A 19,638-nucleotide genomic window follows, 5' to 3' on the forward strand; every position below is an offset into this window, starting at 1 on the left:
CTGCCCAGTATCGCACACCTGCCCCACATCCTTTAGAGCAGGCAAGAGTAAGCTCCAGGACAGCACAACATGAAGCACTGAAGTGCAAATATAACACAAAGGCTGCTTCACACCTTTCAATTACAGGAGATGTGCTTTATCATTTTGTGTGTATGAGCCAACAGTGTGATGTGGCTGCAAAAAAGGCAAATGCTATTTTAAGCTGCACTAACAGAAAGATAGTTTCCAGATCAGGTGACGTATTGGTTCCCCTCCATTCAGCCCTGGTTAGGCCTCACCTTGAGTACTCTCCAGTTTTGGACATGGCAGTTTAAGAAGGATGCAAACAAACTGGAACGAGTTCAGAGGTGGTCAACGAGGATGATCAGGGGACTAGAAACAAAGCCCTGTGAGGAGAGACTGAAAGAAATGGGCATGTTTAGCCTTGATAAAAGAATACTGACGAGAGATATGATAGCATTTTTCAAGTACTTGAAAGGTTGCCACACAGAGGAGGGCCAGGATCTCCTTGATTGTCCCAGAGTGCAGGGCACGGAATAATGGGCTCAAGATGCAGGAAGCCAGATTTCATCTGAGCAACAGGAAAAACCTCCAAACTGTTAGAGCGGTATGACAATGGAACCAATGAGCTAGGGAGGTGGTGGGTTGTCCAACACTGGAGGCATTCAAGAGGCAGCTGGACAGCCACCCGTCAGGTGAGCTATAATTTGGATTCCTGCATTGAGCAGGATATTGGACTCGATGCCTTATAGGCCCCCTCCAACTGCGATTCTATTCTATGATTCTGTGAAGCACAGTACAAGCATATTTTCTGTATTAAAAACAAATTCTCAGTGCAACATTTGCTTGTGCTACACTATAGGACATTAAACATTACTTGTACAGCATGCATAAAAATGCAGCAGGTTATTTTAACTCCAGGCAGCACATACTTTTAATTATTAAAGGATGACACTCTCATGTGAATTAGGGCAATATTTTCAGCCTTGAGAGGGAAGGTCCTTTTCAGTTCATTACAACTGTAACTATAAAAAAGAAAAGTAGAGGCCTAGTTGGGGCCATGACAGATAAGTTTAGACAGATAAAACACAACAAATGAAGTCATCTTTCCATCTTTTAATGGCAATGCACAGAAGCTGTTCCCATCTGACAGGACCATTCAAGCTCTGGCCAGGTAACAGTGGGATGTGAGGGAGTGGCAGAGTCGGTCCTGCATCTGCAACCCCATTGCACATTTATTTATTTATTATTTATTTAAAATATTTCTAGTCCGCTCTATTTTTTCCCCAGAAACTCAGAGCGGCGAACAACCTAAAACCAGTACATAAAAAAGAATAAAACAATAAGATACCAAATCTACATAGATCGAATACAGTTAAAAAATACAATAATTATATACTCGTTACCATGATTTATTAAAATTCCTATTCTACGTATAGTTAAACGCAACCCGAAAAAAGAACGTCTTCACCTGACAGCGGAATGCCGCAAGTGAAGGAGCCAACCGAACCTCAATCGGTAAAGCATTCCAGAGACTAGGAGCTATAACCGAGAACGCCCTATTTCTGGTTCCTGACAAGTGAACTTGTGAGACTGGAGGGATCATAAGAAGTATTTCTTCCGAGGACCTCAAAGAACGGGAAGGTTCATAACGAGACAACCGGTCAGACAACTGGTCAGCCTGGAGCTGACACATAGGTTGCGCCTGATTTGGGTCCAGTGCCATCAAGTGATATCAGTGGTTCTAGCTTATCTCCAGAAAGCCCTCAGGGAATTCCATGCCAGAGGAGCGATGGAGGCCGAGGCCAGCAGGGCTTGGCAGAGGGACACCTGCTCAATCCATAGACCTCCCAGTGCAAAGGGTGTTTGGCCTGCAGCCTAAGAAAGGATGAAAGAGTGATTGTAATATATATTTCTGAAAGTGCAAAATATGTCATCTCAGTGCCACTTTACAACACTGAACTTGCATATGAATACTAGAACAAGCTGAAGATTTTCTAGTTCAGCTCTGAAATGATGTGGTGCTCTAAAATGTCAGAGATAAGAATGAAAAGATTTTTTTTCAAATTTCGTGTAAATAATTTGGGGGGAAATGCTTCATGATAATGTAGGGGAAAAAAGGGGAGTACAGAACAATCCATTACAGTGATTTCTTATTATCTTGTCATTTGTAGTAAAGACAAATCCAAGTTCAAATACATTTTTCAACCTCTATAATAACTTTATTGTTTGGAAGTGGACAGCTTATATAAAATACTTAAAACATATTGCGTTGATATAGAACAGAAACTGAATAATGAGAGGAAAAAACACAAGCTGCCAAAAAATCCTGTATGTAGAGTAAAAGGTGAAAAACAAACATGAACATCCAAATAGACGACAGATCAGAAATATATTTATCTAAAAAGGAGTATTCTTACCTCTCTTCCCTAACCAAACCAGGTAATATTACAAACTACAAGTACCATATAAAGCAAATTTCTTCAGTGCTGGTAGCTATCACTACAGTTTAGCCACACTAGTATTTCTTTAGTTATAAAGAAATTCAAAAGTGGAAAAATCTCTGGATAGTACAAAAATATAAAGTACAACAATATTAAATTATGGCAGATAGCTTACAGGTTTTTTTCCCTCCAGGTTACCAGGGACCAGAGCTAAATAAGATATACTTAGCTAATGCTACTGAAAGCTTTAGGGTGTAAACCACACCATTATACATTCTATACATACACAATGCCTCTCCCTGTATTTCAAGAAAAGATTAGCGATAAATAGAGAAGGATCAAGCCCATGGAACTTTATGGTAACCACACTGAATTGAACCAATAGTTATTGACCATCATTCTCCAGTATTTAGACACACATAAATTTTAAAAATCTTCTTCCATGCCTTATATATATTGTCCAAGGTTAACCATAAGAAATAGGCAAAATCACAGAAGGCCAAAGTAATGTGATAATTTCATTATGTGGACAAGATGTAGCTTCTCCTCTACCCCAACTAAATCAAGCAATATGGGGGCAAAGTAGGGAAGAAAATGAAAATACACGTTCAGAACTTTATGTACACATTATACTGTACTGTTATGAAAATTAATGAAGTCAAAGCTTTTTATATATTTGTCATTGTGGACGTATAACCTTATTATCTTTGAAAAGGAGACTGGATGTTCCAATTAAGTCATATGTTGAGAGCGAAATATAAAGGAGAATTTGAAACTTCAGGCTATATTTCATTTCAAATTATATGGATTCTATAAAGCAGTTTTAAACAACCTTTTCATCTATAGCAGACATCTTTCTTCAAAGCCAAAAGTGTAGCCTGCTCATTTTTTTTACATATCCCCACCACATTATATTTTATATTCCTGCTCCAATAGCACACGTGAGAATGAGAATTAAAAAAGAAGCTACTGATCAAAGAATGAACTAGTTTTGGGTTGGTTTCCCCCCCTGAAGGTTTTCTTTCCAGAAGCATTATTTTTAAGGTCTAAGCTTTGAAAAAGAGAACAATAGGCTTTTAGCCAAAGACTGATAAAAAAGAATGGAAGAAAATGGGGAGGGGGAGGAGAAGCGTTAAGGTACGCAGTATGAAATTCAGCCTTGAACATTAAAATAGGGGAAAGGCCAAGCTATGCCTTCCTGCATGTAGCTGAAGATTGCAGCTAACAAGTTTGCAAACAATTCAAAGAAAAAGAGCCTTGGAAGTCATAGTCCACCATACAGTTTTCAGATAGCAAACAACTTTTCATCCCTTTCTATGCTAGTTAAGAATATAATCTTCCCTTCTGTCATTGTAGTCTCATCCGTTTCTCCGGTGGCCCTTTAGTACTTGTGCTCTGTTGGGTGATCTTGGCAGTCTCCTTCTCCTCTTGTTTTATAGCTTCAGGGGCTGGCTCTGGCTCCTTCTTGATCTGATCCACTGGGAAAAAAAACAAGAAAAACTAATTCTAATGGTTTTATAGGTCTGATCCTGCTGTAAGATTATTTTCCAATCCAAAATTGCCAGGATACAGAAACCACTGGAAATGCTGCATTTAGATTTTCTTCCCCAACAGGAAAATCATAGACCCAGAACATTTATAAAGAAGGGTGGGGTGAAGAGAGAGAATAGGAATTCTTTGACGTTCCAGCACAGGAAGCCTATAAATATAAAGACGAAGTGCCCTTGGTTTTAGGCACTGGCAATCTTTCCATGAGCCTCAGCTGAAACTAAATCCACACAGTCTCTGTTTAAAAACACTGATTGAATTCTTACCTGGAATGGGTTTTTCTCCAGGCTTTTGCTGTGAACAAGAAAAAAAACAAAAACAGTCACAAATCAGAGATACACGCGTTTGATTTTGGCACGATCTTTGTAAACTTCTATTTGTATTCCCATACTGAAACTGCTGCCCTGTATGAAGATCTAGAAGGAAGAGCCTAAGGACAAAGCAGGGTTGGGCTCTCACACATATGTCACCTCATCTCCTACGACTGTACTAACACAGGAACAATGTGGTAGTCTATCATAAAAGGAAACATCCTACTAAGTCCCACTTAATGTAGATCAGTCCCACTTGCTTAAGCTACATAGGCTACCAGTATTGTAGAGTTCCCACTCCCAACCTTGAAACAAGATCAGAGAATATTCTATTCTTTAGGCTTGAAACACCTACAGTGAATAACCTCAATTACATCCAACTGATGTTGGAGACAGTGTAGCCTGACTAATACCTGCACAAACTTTGTAGGAAATTTTTGCCTCAGATCTAGAAGTAATGCATCTACACGTTGCCTCTGGAAAATGGAGCTTGGCTCTTCCTTCTTCTTGGCTTTGGGTTTAGCTTTGTCTGAAAATAAAATTTTAGAGATCATAATGAAATATCCCATCAGAACGTAAACTTCTATTTTTCTTTCATCTGTCCCTTATTTATTTAGGGAATTCAACTTCTTATCTTCCTAAGTTTGTATGTTTTGCAGTAGAAGTTAACCTATCATTTCCCACATCTATTCAGAAAGCTTTCTCTTTCACACTTCATTTATATTCTCTCTAAGATCATTTGATTGATTTGGCATCCCTACAGAATTAAAATAACAGAAGCTTTCACTTCCATTAATAGTGGGAAGTGAAGGGAGATTTCTTCTTTCTTGTTGTCCCTGTCCCACAAGCCCAGAACCCTAAAATTATGCACCCTGGAACATCAAGTTGACCCCGTGACTTTTCTGGAATGCTTTGCCTCTTTCCAATTCTTTGTATTCTTTCCAATTCCTGAGGATTTTTTATTCAGAAACCAGCAGAACCGGAAATTTCAGAGCCTAATCCCAGAATTTCTGTCAAAGAGGAGAAGGAGGTACAGATTTTAAGACTGGAATATTTAGGCATCCTACCTCGTTCCTCTTGGTCTTTGAAATGCCACCAATAGCCTTTCGAAGGGTGATAACGGCAGTAGGACATGGCTTCTTCAAAAGCTGACTGGATTCCATGTACTGCTGTGAGCTTAAAAAAAGGTAACAAAATGTGTAATTCCCCACATACTGCTGTATCTTGGCCAGCCAAACTGGCCAATTCACAACATAAGATCAATGTAGTCCAATGTGAGTTTGTCTGGGGTGGAATGTGGGTGCACAGAGGCTGGAAGATGGGTGAGGGGATAGAATAAAGAGATCACTGAGCCAGATCCTCCACTCAGTAAAGAAAGCATAAAGTGTCTGAGGAGTGAGAACACATGGGGTAAATGAAAGGCAGTCTGCATATGCTCAGAGGCAATTTCTCTATTACTATGCATGGGTCCTTCGCCAAATGTTTCCATCTTCTGAAGATGGGCAGGTGGTAACCATTGAAAGGGCCTTCTAAGATGTGGTACCCCATTTTTGGAACACTCTTCCTATCAGGGAGGACATATCCTGACAAAGAAAACATTACACCTTACATGTAAAAACAATAAGCCATTCAAAAGTTTACAGACCAAAACATCTGTAAGTCTTCTTGCTTCCTAGTGCACATATATTTTTCAGAAAAGGTGGAAACCCTCTTCTCACATCCTCTGTCCAAAAGCTTAAGGATAAACAAGGGAGCAGGAAAGAAACCAAAGCACTGCATTTGTAATATTATAATAAATATACAGAACAGAGACTTACCACTCTAGAATTTACAACTGACCCCAAGTCAGGTGCCTGGTAAATTACTCCAGCAATAATGTAATAATCGGCTAGTGGAATAACTATAAAAGAGAAGCACAGCATCAGTCCAGCTACCAAAACACTTTAGATTAAAAACTGATCACAGAATAGTACCTAATCACTCTCACACTGTCTGTATATGTATATTACACACACACACACGGCCCAGAAGCATTTATGAGGGCTCAGCCTTCCTTTTCCCCCTGAAGCAAGCACTGGAGAAAGTAACTCAATGGTGAGGGCAAGCTCCAGCCCATGCTAAAACGTGCAGAAAAGGGAGATTGAATCCCCTCTTCCACATGCTATATTGTCAGCCCCAATGCTGAGCAATATAACGCTGGGGAAGTGAAAGTTTTGAAACCATGCTGCCACACCTCAAACCTGAGCTGCAAATCAAGAGAGAGGGAGAGGATTTTAAAAAGGGAGGGAACTGATGTCACCTAGGCCAGTCCCCTCTCAGGCTTTCATGACATATCTACCCATATGTCACGATCTTCTGCAAAGGCCCTTCTCCAAATTCCCCACCTTCTGAAAATAAATGGCGACTTTTCAGTGCTATGCACATACTTTTTCATTAGGCCTTTTGCTAGGCCTTTCATACTTTTATTAATGATTTGTACTTTATTTGTTGCTCTTTTTTTTTTTACATTTTTCTCAATACTTGGGGAGTCCCCCAATGATGCTTACAAATGTTTACTAGGAAGAAAGGAAGGAACCCACTCTTGTGTCTGGATCATATAACTTCAAACTGTAGATTCTCAGGCTTGTTTATATCTGGGTGTGCTCTTGAAAAAAGAATTGTAAAATTACTTTACATTTGGCCCTTACTTCCCCTCAGCCATGGCGCAGGAGGCGGAGAACAGCTGCTATGACCTCCCGACTGCAGCTATGCTACTGATCGCCAGGAGGGGGTGAATCTGGGCAGCAGGAAGGGTGAGGAAACAGCAGGTTGTTGGTGGGTGCAAGTGCACATGCTGCCAACCCATTGTTGCTCCCGCTGCCCTTCTGATCCTAGCAAACAGAGCATCACTGCAGCTAGAAAAGTAGCTCAGCAGTGGTGAGCCCCACCTCACATGCAACAACTGTTAAAAAACAACAGTGGTTACTTGATAATCTTAAGCATAGCATTTTTAATTCAACCCATCCCCACCCCCAATGATAAGCGATGGCATCTTTCACAGTATTCTCTTTTAATTACATGAGTTCCATCTGCAATATGTATTTTTTTTTAAAAAAAAGAATGGCAACAAAAGAGGGAAAGATAAAATAACATTACAATTCTGTTTGTTCAAGAATTCAGAGCACATGCCCTGGTCTAAATAACCTTAGATTCTATGAATTCTGGATTTACTCGAAAGAAGCAGATGTACTTTTGGGCTTGCAGTTAAAAATGTTTGGCAGCTGAAAATGTTTTTTATTTGCAACAGATTAAGTTACTCTCTCTTCTGTCTTTTAATATACATTATATTTTACTATTGTGTTCAGAAGTTGTTTTACTGTATTGCCATTTTATCTAGATTTGTTTATAATTATATATTGAATAAAATTTGCAGGATTCTTCCAATTCCAAGGTCTTCACATTGCATTTTATTACTGAATGGTCAGGAACTATTTCTCTTTGTTTGGCTTTGGTTATATGAAAAAAATTAATCATGAAAAGACATAGTTGTAACAACACTGCCAAAAAAATAGATTGCAAATAAGAATGTTTTTCCTGGCTGGCACTATTTACCTTTTGCCACAAGAGGGCATTCCTTTATTATTCAAAAAGGAAATTAGACTTTAAAGAACATTCAGGAAGAACATGTAACAGCAACATGAATTCTGGAAACTGTTATTTTTGTTTATGTTTCTGTTGAAAAGGGGGAAAAAGCAGGTGGAACGTTCTGACGCAAGCATAGAAGATGATCTTTTCCTATGTGGGCATAGCACCTACACACAAAAACATTTCCATTTCTTTCCACCTCTCCTTCAAAACAAAGCACAAACTGCTACAAGAAATTGGAAGGGAAATATGCATCTTCTAGATACCTGTTCAGTCCCCTGTCCTGCTTGCTCAAGTTATGACAGCTCCAGAGCTAAGAGAACTTGGTCAAGCAAGCAGAAGGGAAAGGCTGAGTGGGAATAATGCAGAGACCTCTTACTCCTCAAGAACCCAAAATCACCTCCTGCATATGCGGTGAGGGGGATTGGAGAACAAAGCTTTGTTAAGCCCCACGATCCCTTTACAGGCGAGCACTGCACCTGCACAGGTCAGGGCTGTACCTTTCTTTCTTTTTTGTTCTTTGTCTCCACTTTGTCCCCAACAGAAATGCGGTGCAAGTCTTTACCTTGTGTTGGACTCTGTCTTTGCTGCTTGCGAATGATGAAGAGAATTGGCTCTTGTGCATGCAAGAGGATATACTCCACTCCAACCATTTGACTGAAAGAATAAGGACAAGACTTTACCAGGAGATAAGGCTATTACTTACTTTAGAGGCTAGAGAAGCTAACTGAAAGGACTAGCCTCCCACTGATAAGATCACACCTGTGAGTGCAGGTGTCTATGGTTCCTCTTAGAGCAAGACATCTAATAATTATAGATGCAAGTAATTTTCTGGCAGTCACCTAATGAAGCTATTTTCCCAAAGGATGTCAGGTTTCACATTGCTGTCCTTAATAATTTTGTCACCTGCTGGATTTCCTGTTCCCCAATCCACCGGTGGCTTAACAAGACCATAGCACAATTTAAAATCACATATGTCAATGTTTGGTTTGATTAGCATGGTTAGTGGATTCTGTATTTCTGCAGGTTTCGAAGTGCAACATTCATAAAATCCAATCAGAAATTACACCTTCATTAGGAAATTTCAGAATACTCAAAAACAAAGCAGCTTCATTATTAAGCATTTTCAGAACAAACAGAAATGAAGAGCAGAGGTTTCAAGGTAACTGCTTACTAATGAGGTCACTTAAACTGCTCTGTAGGACTCTATTTTCAGTGCTTCCTTGGCCTAGTTAGCATGCCTTTTCCAAGAAGTATCTTTCTTCATTGTTTATTTTGAAAATGTTTATCAATAAAGTTATTCTTTAATAAGAATAGAAATGATCTGAAAGTTATGACACTCTTCATTTTGACACTAATTTTAATTTACACTTTAAAGAGATCTTTTATAAATATACAAGCACCTGTGTAACACAGTATTCTACAATCAGCAAGAGGGTAGTTAATTTTTCAAAGTAGATTACAAATGTATATGCTTTCATTATTTTTGGCATACAGTACCTTAGTCATTCAATGTCCACCTCAAAACAAAGAATTCACTAAAAAGGCAAAAAACATTGGGGTTTAAGAACGTACCTATAGCCAACAGATATTTCTATCAAACTTTAAAAAGCAGGGAAATTGGGCAGCTATAGTGAATGCACCAGGGGAGCAAGAGACCCAACCTCCTCTCTGATATATAGGACCACCCTACAAATTTGTATAAATACAAACACAATTTGGGTTGGTCTTTCACAGTCCAATCCACTTCCTGTGTAGCTTGGAAGAATTTGGTAACATTAAACCGCACGGTTTTTTGCCTGTTAGTGAATTTCTCTGCTTCTTAATCTGGGAGGTAAGAAATGGGATCCTGTGCAAGTTTGCTGAGAATGGATTGATAATTTGCATGCTTATTGCGTGCACTGGGATTTACTCCCCTGCAATCATGCTTAGGATAGGTGAAACTGACCACAGGGGATGGGGAGGGGAGGAGGGGGAATGGGAGCAAGCAGGAGGGGGAGGGCAGCTTTGATCATTTGCATGTTTATTGAGGTCAGTGGGATTTACTCCTATGCAATCATTCTTAGGATAGGTAAAACTGACCGGGGGGGGGGGAAGAGGAGGGCAGGGGGGGGGAAGAGGAGGGCAGGAAGGGGGGGAAGAGGAGGGCAGGAAGGGGGGGAAGAGGAGGGCAGGAAGGGGGGGAAGAGGAGGGCAGGAAGGGGGGGAAGAGGAGGGCAGGAAGGGGGGGAGGAGATTGGATGGGTGGGCACTGGGCAGAGGAGAAGCCCCTTTCCTTTCCAAACGGAAAACATTGTGAACAGTATCTTTTTCAAGGTTTCCCCCCACCTTTTCATTCTACAGGGCACATGTAGACTCCCGCCCAAATTTAAACCAAAGCTGTCCCTGGCCACATCCATACCAGACCTTTATCTCACGTTAGACAGTCATGGCTTCTCCCAAAGAATCCTGGGAAGTGTAGTTAGTGAAGGGTGCTGAGTTGCTAGGAGATGCCCTGTTCCCCTTGCAGAGTGTCAATCAGAGTGCTGACTGTTAAACCACTCTGGCCACTGGAGTTCTGTCAGGGGAATAGGAGTCTCCTCTCAGCACCCTTCACAAGGTACACTTCCCAGGATTCTTTGGGGGAAGCCATGACTGTTTAAAGTCGAATAAAGATCTGGTGTGGGTGAGGCCCCCTGATTAGACAAGCCCAGCAGGTGCAAGTCTGGCTTTTAGAACACTGACAGTTGCTTCTTACTGAGCATGCCCGGCCTTATCATTGAGTTCAATGGTAAAATTCTTAAATTAAATTAAAAATCAGCCAAGCATTTTTTTAACTTTTAGACTGCAGAAGATGAAGGTCAGAGTATGGGGCAAGGACAGTAATAGGATTACAGGTGCTCTGTGAACATGGCTGATTTTAAATTACATTCAACAAATTATGAGAACTCAAAAAAAGTCCAAAAGGAGTCTGGTCTTTTTCTCTCTCTTTTTACACTTTGAACTCTTGATTCTCTATGACTGTTTTGTGTATCACCATGAAAATTGAGAGGGTTGTTAAGCAAGCGTTTCTGAGTTCAGGATTATAAGTTTTGTAAGGTTTTGTTTTGAAATGAATTTATGGGACGCATCAGAATGGCATGGGGGGTATTTTCAATTTAACATTGCGGAATGCAAAAAATCCATGCTGACTATAGTATATAGCCACTCTCGTGGCTGTGTAATAAATAACTTTCATAACAGTCCATCAGTGAGTAGTCTTATGCGTTTCTCTAATTCTTGAACCCAGTTGTCTGGGCAAATTGGAAAATATCCAGGCAAATTGGAAACTGTCTTCTGCTTATATAACAGGGCAGGACTATGTTACAAGGAGATAAGTGAATCAGTCCCAAGGCAAAATAGGGACAGGAAGAAGAAAAAAGTTCCAACATCCCTGGCTTAAGTACAACAATTGCTGGTAGTGTTTACTTTTCACAGAGCATGTCAACTACTATCTTAAAGCTAGTTTTATAGCATGGGTGGGGAAACTTTTAGGCTTGGCAGCCAGATCCTTGTCTCTCCCCACCCCAACAAGCCGACTTTGACAGGTGGGTGGCCCTCTCTGTCAATCATCTGACATAGTATTTGCATCAGGTGATTGACACCCACCAAAGTCCCTTGCACAGTGCTTCCAAAGTGCCCGACAACCAGCTGTCTGTTAGGCACTTGGGGCTTTGCCAGCTTTATACTCACCACTTCCCAAGCCCCAAGCATAGGGCTGGCAAAGTGTTTCACACAGAGGATCCCAAGCACCCATCAGCTAGCTGGTTGTTAGGAGGTTGGGAACCTCATCACAACAGGACTTTGAAGGCACTTCCAAATGGCAATGCCTGCAAAGCTCCTTTCTACCAAGTCCTGCCTTTACCTGTCCCATACCTGACATCAGATGTAAGGCAGCTGACCATGGTTTGCAGGCAACATCAAGAGGCTTGGTGGGACAGATTAAGCCTGCAGGCTGCACCCATTTTACTGGATAACTGTTACAGATGCCTTGCAATAACTTACTTCAAGTGGTCCAAGGTAAGTCTTTGCATTTTGACCATTTCATTGTTGCATGTTCGATCATAGAATGGGTTACTACGCTCTGAGAAATAATCCAACACGCTCCCACTGTTTAATATTGGGATCCAGGAGCTATCCACCCAGGAAATTCCAAGGAGGTTATCTGGAGGGGGTGAGGAAGGAGAAAGAGAACTGGTTAGCACAAATATAGTTACAACAATGATATTCTCATATAATTTAAAAATGTATTCAGCTTTTTAAAAAGCAAACTGCAGTTTAGACCTCCTTTAAGGCAACCAACCTGAAATGCCCACAATCTACAGCTAAAACTCTCTGAAATCAGTTATCAATTGACATCAGACAAGAGCCTAGCATTTTGATACTTAGGTGGCTATTGAAGACATATTTGCTTAAGAAGGCCTTCCCTGAAGTGTCATTTTTATGGTATAAATGTACAATTGTAGAAATTGTTTTATTGCCTTTAGTTGACTGAGTTTGTAATCTTTTGCATTTTATATTTATCTCATTTTATTGTACACCACAGGTATCTTGATTGTGAAATAGCTTATAAATTTACAAATTAAAAATAGAAGAAAATTCTGGTGGTATCATCTGAAAAAAGGATATCATAGTATTGAGAAAAGATACAGAAGAGACCAAACAAAATGGTCAGCAGGTTGCAAGTACCTTTTCTAAGAGGAAAGGCTACAGCACTTGGAACTTTTTAGTTTAGAAAGATGACTAATGTGTGGGGGTGTATGCAGAGAGAAAAAACACGACAGAGGCTTATACATTTATGCATTGTTTGAAGAAAGACTCATTTCTATCCCTCTCTGTCAGGCAGGGAGTACTAGACCTAAGGCTCACCTAATGAAAGTGAAGAAAAATTAGTCCTTCACACAGGGCAAAATTAACTTAGGGAGCTCACTACCCCTAAGCTGTAGTGATGGCCACCAGCTTAAAAGGTGGATTTGACAAATTCATGGGGTATAGTTAAATGTTACCTCATGTTCAGAGACAATATACCTTTCAACTACCAAATGATGGAAACCCACAACAGGGCGGGGCTGTTACCTTCACATCCTGATTAGAGACTTTCCCAAGGCATGTGACTGGTCACTGTTGGAAACAAGACACCAGAACAAATGGGTCTGATCCAGCAAGACAGCTCTTATGTACAAAAGGGTGGTCCAAGTTCATTAAGGGGTCATGCACTAAATGACTTTGAAAAATATCATCTAGTGATTAATAAGTTGAAGCCATTGGTGGTTATAAGTATCCCTGCTACCTTTCTCAAAGGACAGCAATATCTCTCAACATGCAACAGAGCCACCTGCTTCTATGCCGCCTTCCTACTTCAGGATATGACTGTCTGGAAATGCTGTTAGCAAGATGTTGAGCAGAATCACCAAAAGAGAAAAAGGATCTTAAGAAGTATGAAGCGAGCAATTTTGCAAGGTGGAAGAATGCACATATGAGAAATAAAAGGCGAAGTGGCTTGCAGTGATCTATTTAATCAGAAGAGGATACAACCAGTAAATGGAGTCTCCTGCCCTCCTTGTTGTAAGAATTCTTTATTCAAATTCCAATAAACTCATTGGAAGCTTCAGATAAAAGGCTATTTATAAAAACAATGTTATGTAGCAGGTAAGGTTTGAGGAAGTACTAAAGTCTCTCATACAAACAACAGGTCCTATGTGCTGGCTGGATGTAGGGCACATAGCAAGGCAACTGCAGCAATACTTCTCAATGCTTAAAAAAGCAAAATAGATGGAGAAAGTTAAAAGGAGCTGAAGAACAGCAATTTTAAACCACAGTGGAAATCACAGACATTTCACAAGACTTTCAGTCAGGAAATATCATAGCCCTCATGCAAGGTAAAAGGGTATGCTGAAGTGTTAGAAATGAACATAATGTGTTTGCACCAAAAATTACTGGCAAACCCAGAACTCCCACTGGAACTATTCTAAGGTGGATGTTTGACTGGAGAGGAAGTTTTGAGTGAATAAGTAATGCAAACTCAGCCATGAGATATAGCTGCACAAAATAGGAATATATTGTTTCAGCAATCTTTTAGAAAGCATACCTGTCATGAACCTGTATATGTTCATGAGTTATTAAAAACCATAAAGGAAACATCTTGGTTCAAGTAAAGAACTCTGGGAGTCTAAATGTTAAAAAAGACAGGCCTCTGTTAGAATAACCTTTAGGTTTCGGTTTCCAGCTGAAGACGGTTAAGACAAAGCCTAAACACGAAACACCTGGCTATCTGTGCTGATTAACAAGTGCCTGGTACTCAAGGTCGTTCTTGGCCTGTGAAGTTTGAAACACCCGTTGGGAGGGGGGCCTGGAAGGCACGAAAGAGTGAGAAACATCTAGAAGGGGTTACATCAGACATTTTCTGATTGGTTCCTGAATCCTGGACCGTTAGGATTCTTTCCCTTAAGTATAGGGCTGGGGACCCATAGCCTTTGTTCTCTGGTGCCTTGGTTCCAGAGTTCCATAGCTTTCTACCTTTTATGGTTCCATGGTGTTGCCTATGGGAGGTAACCTATGCCTGGTTCCATTGCTTTGTGGTTAACATCATTCTCTCTTAGGAGAGAGGCCACTTCAACCATCTACCTCATGTGTAAGTATTAGGTTAGAAAAGGTTGTTATTTTCCTGTTGTGTGTATGAACTCTCTTGTATGTACCTAAACCCCTGTTTGGGTGTATGGTCTTAAAGGATTACTTGCTGCTACATATATTGATGTGCACTTATCTATTTTAATAAAGCTACTTCTATTTAACCTGGTGTGTTCATTGAGAGAAAGGGTGGTTCTGAATTCAGCACCTTGACCATTTTCGGTCACGCAACTATCAAAGAGGGAAAAAGAAGTTAAAAGCTTAATTCTATTTTGTGGGTTTTACCAGAGGTTTCCTGACAAGGAGTGTAAGTTTGGCTCTTGTCTTTTTGGACCTTGGTTTACCTAGTGTCTGGGCTCAGAGATCCCCTGACTCTGAGTGGTACCAGTAAAAGGGGTGGTGGCAGCCTACTATTCTACCTTGCAGGGTTGGCGTTGGACACATAGCCTTGGCAAGGGTGAATTGGTATATTTTGGTTCCAGATCAATTGCCCTAAGGGTGGGAATTGGGTCTGACGCATGATCCTTGACCCTTGACAGTGGGGATTCATGACAATACCTAGATGCTTGGGAAACCATTATTAATACAGCATAAATAGGTTTATGAATAATGTATATGCTGCATCAGTCTGCTGCTCTAACTCTTGCATAAAGCAGAAGTAAGCAAAGAGACAGTCATACTAGCATGTAAATGTATCTTGCTGTATTTTACTTCTATAGAGTTTTTTCTCAATATAGCAACTTACCTCCTTTTTTAAATAAGGGTTTTAAAAAATAGAAATTAATAAAACAGATAGCACAGCTTCAGTAGAACCTTCCCTCAATTTTATTTATTTTAGCATTATACCTGTTCATTGTGGACTTCTACTCATGTTACAAACCAAAATACAGAAACACTTCCAAAAGTCACTCCTGTATCTTCAAGTGCAATACAAGAAAAACACACATTGCAATTTAGGGAATACCAGTAGAAGCTCTCCTGTGAAATTAATTGATAAAATGAGAATGTGCCTGTAGAACTTCAAGTAGTGGAAAATATCCACCTGCACATCACAGCAACAAGCCACAGAACACTACCATACGCTGATGTAGCAGAAATGGAAGTTCAGGGACACAATCTGAGCTTGAATCCTGGACAGATGGAAGCCTTGTGGATGGATGGTTCTCATGTCTGGGAGATAGATTAATTGCCTGTTCTGGATGGGAATTGCATTCCCTCTGAAGTACCAGGTACACAGTCTGGGGATACTTCTTGATCCATCACTGTCACTAGAGGCCCAAGCGACCTCTGTGGCCAGGAGGGTTTTCTACCAACTGGCTGGGATCTCAGCTGCAACTAATCATGGACAATTACAGCCTGACCACTGTGGGACATACATCTGTAACCACAAGGTTTGATTACTGTAACATGCTTTATGTGGGGCTGTCCTTGTATTTGGTCTGGAAAGTGCAACTAGTACAGAATGCAGTGGCCAGACAGCTCACAGGAGCAGATTACTGATAATGTGTTACTCTGCTGTTGAGAAAGTTCCACTGGTTGCCAATTTGCTACCGGATCAGATTCAAGGTTCTTGTATTAATTCACAAAGTCCTAAGTAACTTGGGCCCAAAGGACTGTTTGATTCCTTATGCTCCACCTTGATCACTGAGATCATCTGATAGGGCACTTCTGGTGGTTCCCTACACCCCTGAGATTCTCCTGTCTTCACTAGGGACCAAACTTTTAGTGTGGCAGACCTTGACTTGTGTAGGACTGGGAGGAATCGTCCCTTGCCTTCTTTTAGATACTGTCAGGATGCAGGATTGGGGCCCTGATGTTTCAGAGATGAGGAGAGGGAGGGGGTCATTTGGCCAGAGCTGTATGAAGGAGAAGCAGAGGAGGGGGAGGGAAGCCCAGAGATAGGACTGTCTGGCAGCGAAGACCTTGAAAGTCCAACAGACACAGATCGTTCCCGAGAGCTTCCCACGCCACCTCCCTCTTCGAGCTCAGAGCAGTTGGAGAAGGAGGGAGGGCAAGGGGGAATCCAACCCCCTCCTGATCCAGGGAAAAACAAGGAGAAGCAGCCAGATGCTTTAAGCATTGCCCCCCCGCTTTCCCCCATACCTGAGTCAGAGTTCTCAGAAGGGGAGGGGGCTGTAGCACCCCCTTCACCACGGACAAGACGGCAGTTAAAGAGGCGGCAAAAGAGGGAGGAAAGGAGGGGTGTGGATGAGAGCACTTTGAGGCGGAGTGAGAGAATTCACGCTCGATTGCCCCCTTCTTAAGGGACAGGGGGCCTGGTGATTCCTTGTTCTGTCAACTCTCTTTCAAGTTGCAGGTTATGTTTTGTAGTGAAACTTCATGAGAAGGCGTAGTATTTGTCTGGATATTACTTTAATAAAAACTGAATTGCTTTCACCAACTGGTCTGGTTCCTGAGTCCCAACCTGGATACGACAGATACCTCCTGAAAACTGTATCATTTAGACAGCCCTCTACAATATGACATTCTCTTCTTAACTGAGGGTTTTTTATGTTTTTACATATGCATCTGCTGTTTTTATTATAATGTATGTTGTATAGTGCCTTGATATAATTTTATTTTAAAAAAATTGTGAAATACTTTAATAAATAAATTAGCAACACACCTGCAAAAATAAATGTCAAACAGACTAAGTTGTATCCAATGCAGCACGATGTATGTGTGACATCAGCACAAGGATTACAGGATTAGCACAACAGGACTTCTCCCCCAAATCTGTTCTAGGGGTTTCCCCAACCCCCAAGAACAGATTTGGTAAGGGTGTGGGGCATGCATGGGGGAAGGAAGGGGGGAGTCCTGTTTCGCTACCAGTAATCCTTGCACTGACACAACACGTTACTTCTAATACTGCCTGATGTCTTCAGAGGACGAGCTTTGATTACTAGTTCTATTTATTTATTTATTTATTTAATGGATTTATATTCTGCTCTAGTTCAAAAAATTTAGAATTCAGAGCGGAGAACAGTAAGGCATAGTCCAATACAAAATACTAAATAACGCAATTAAAAATATAAAAGCATATCTACTAAAACAATTTTCTACAACATTTTCAATCAGATGTTAAAAGCTTGGTAAAATAAAAATGTTTTTATCCAGCGCCGGAAATCGATGATAGAAGTGGAAAGTCGTATCTCGGGCGGAAGCTGGTTCCATAAGAAGGGAGCGGCAACCGAGAAAGTCTTATTTCTGATAGCCGTGTGTCGGATGGTAAATGTTGATGGAACAATCAGAGTAGATTCGGTGGTCGATCTGATAGGATGGGAAGACTGGAATTCAGAAAGACGATTAGTCAGATATATCGGTGCTAATCCGTGTCGGGCTTTAAATGTTAGAACCAGAATCTTGAACTGGTGCCGGAATTCGATGGGGAGCCAATGTAGATGATAAAGAAGGGGCGTGGTGTGGACCCACGGACTGGTTCTAGTGATCATTCTTGCTGCTGCTCTTTGAACTAATTTAAGAGGTCGGAGCGATTTTGCAGGTAGTCCGATGTATAGGGAATTACAATAGTCTAATCGCGAGGTGACTAGTGCTTGAGTAACTTTTCTTAAATCAGACATTCCCAGAAACGGTCGAAGTTGACGAACGAGTTTTAATTTAGCAAAAGCCGTTCTAGAAACAGCCGTAATCTGGGGTTCTAAGGTCAGAGCTGAATCCAAAATTATGCCCAAGCTACAGACTTGAGTCTTTAGGGGAAGGAGAACTCCATCTAGTGAAGGTAAATTGCCTAATTCTTGTGGAGGACTTTTTCCGATGAGAATGACCTCTATTTTTTCTGGATTGAACTTTAGTTTGTTCCTGTTCATCCAGTTTTGTACTGCCACAAGACATTGATTAAGGGGATAGACAGCATCTTTTGCATTCGGTGGAAAAGAGCAATACAGCTGAGTATCGTCCGCATATTGGTGATAATGAATTCCAAATTCCTGAATAATCTTACCTAAAGGTCTCAGATAAATGTTAAACAACATTGGGGACAGGACAGAGCCTTGTGGGACGCCAAACCGTAGAGGCCAGGGTGTGGAATGATAATCCCCAAGGACAACTCTCTGAGTCCTGCCCTCTAAGAAGGAGCGGAGCCACTGTAAGACTATACTTCTAAATCCTATTTGATATAGGCGATCTAAAAGGATGTCATGATCGATAGTATCAAAAGCAGCAGATAGGTCTAATAGAACTAGCAGGGATAAATTACCCTTATCTAGTTCTAGCCGAAGATTGTCCATTAGAGCAACTAAAGCTGTCTCAGTTCCGTGATTCGGCCTAAAGCCAGATTGAAAGGGATCGAAGCCGCAGGTGGAGTCTAGAAATGTTTGTAATTGAGTGGCTACAGCTCTTTCGATGACTTTGCTCAAAAAAGGCAGATTGGATACTGGACGGAAATTATTTAACAGTGCGGAATCAAGAGAAGGTTTTTTTAATAATAGGGTAATAATAGCTACCTTCAGGCATTCAGGTAAATAGCCTTGTTGGAGGGAGGACTTGACAATTACACTGAGCCAGTTAGCTAATTCAGCTCTAGATATTTTTATGAGCCAGGAAGGGCATGGATCAAGTGGGCAGGTAGTGGGATTCATACCCTTCAGAGATTGGGAGATGTCTTCAGGGAAAACAAATTGAAAGGTAGAAAAAAGAGAGGAGTCATGAGTTTCAGATGTAGTATTATTTTCGTCTGTTGTGGTGGTATGATCTAAGATAGAACGAATCTGATCAATTTTAGCCTCAAAGAATGTTGCAAATTCTTGGCAGCAAGCCTGAGAATGAGTTGTATGCGAAGCGGATTGTGGCAGATGCAGGAGATTATTCACTATGCGATAAAGTTCTTTTGGTTGATTATTCGCTAAAGCAATTTCCGTTGAGTAAAAGGATCTTTGGGCTGCATGTCTAGCTGAGGTATAAGTTTTAACGAATTTTTTGACAGCAACCCGATCAAGTGGATCCTTTGTCTTTTGCCAACGACGCTCTAATTGCCGATAAACACGCTTCATTTTTAACAGTTCTATTGAGAACTGTCAGGCCCAGGATGCGACTCAGGAAACAGACCA

General features: G+C 40.9%; 1 protein-coding gene across 7 annotated transcripts in view; it reads right to left on the reverse strand.

The window, feature by feature from the left end:
* Positions 1-1,102: 1,102 nt before the first annotated feature.
* Positions 1,103-19,638, reverse strand: part of MED6 (mediator complex subunit 6) — a 32,172-nt gene continuing 13,636 nt past the window's right edge. For 3 of the 7 annotated variants that reach the window (XM_061611163.1, XM_061611164.1, XM_061611167.1), the window contains exons 2-8: positions 11,951-12,110; positions 8,493-8,584; positions 6,121-6,203; positions 5,371-5,479; positions 4,717-4,832; positions 4,259-4,286; positions 1,104-3,922 (exon numbers count right to left, since the gene is read on the reverse strand). In XM_061611163.1, coding sequence (XP_061467147.1) covers positions 3,792-3,922; positions 4,259-4,286; positions 4,717-4,832; positions 5,371-5,479; positions 6,121-6,203; positions 8,493-8,584; positions 11,951-12,110 — 719 coding nt within the window. In that variant the 3' untranslated portion in view covers positions 1,104-3,791. Of the gene's footprint in view, positions 3,923-4,258; positions 4,287-4,716; positions 4,833-5,370; positions 5,480-6,120; positions 6,204-8,492; positions 8,585-8,769; positions 8,935-11,950; positions 12,111-12,951; positions 12,980-13,021; positions 13,122-14,033; positions 14,120-19,638 lie in introns of those variants that run through there. The other 4 variants (XM_061611162.1, XM_061611166.1, XM_061611168.1 and 1 more) reach the window with 4 other exon arrangements.

The sequence above is a fragment of the Rhineura floridana genome, chromosome 2 (genome assembly GCF_030035675.1).
Source record: "Rhineura floridana isolate rRhiFlo1 chromosome 2, rRhiFlo1.hap2, whole genome shotgun sequence".
In the NCBI taxonomy this organism is placed as follows: Eukaryota; Metazoa; Chordata; class Lepidosauria; order Squamata; family Rhineuridae; genus Rhineura; species Rhineura floridana.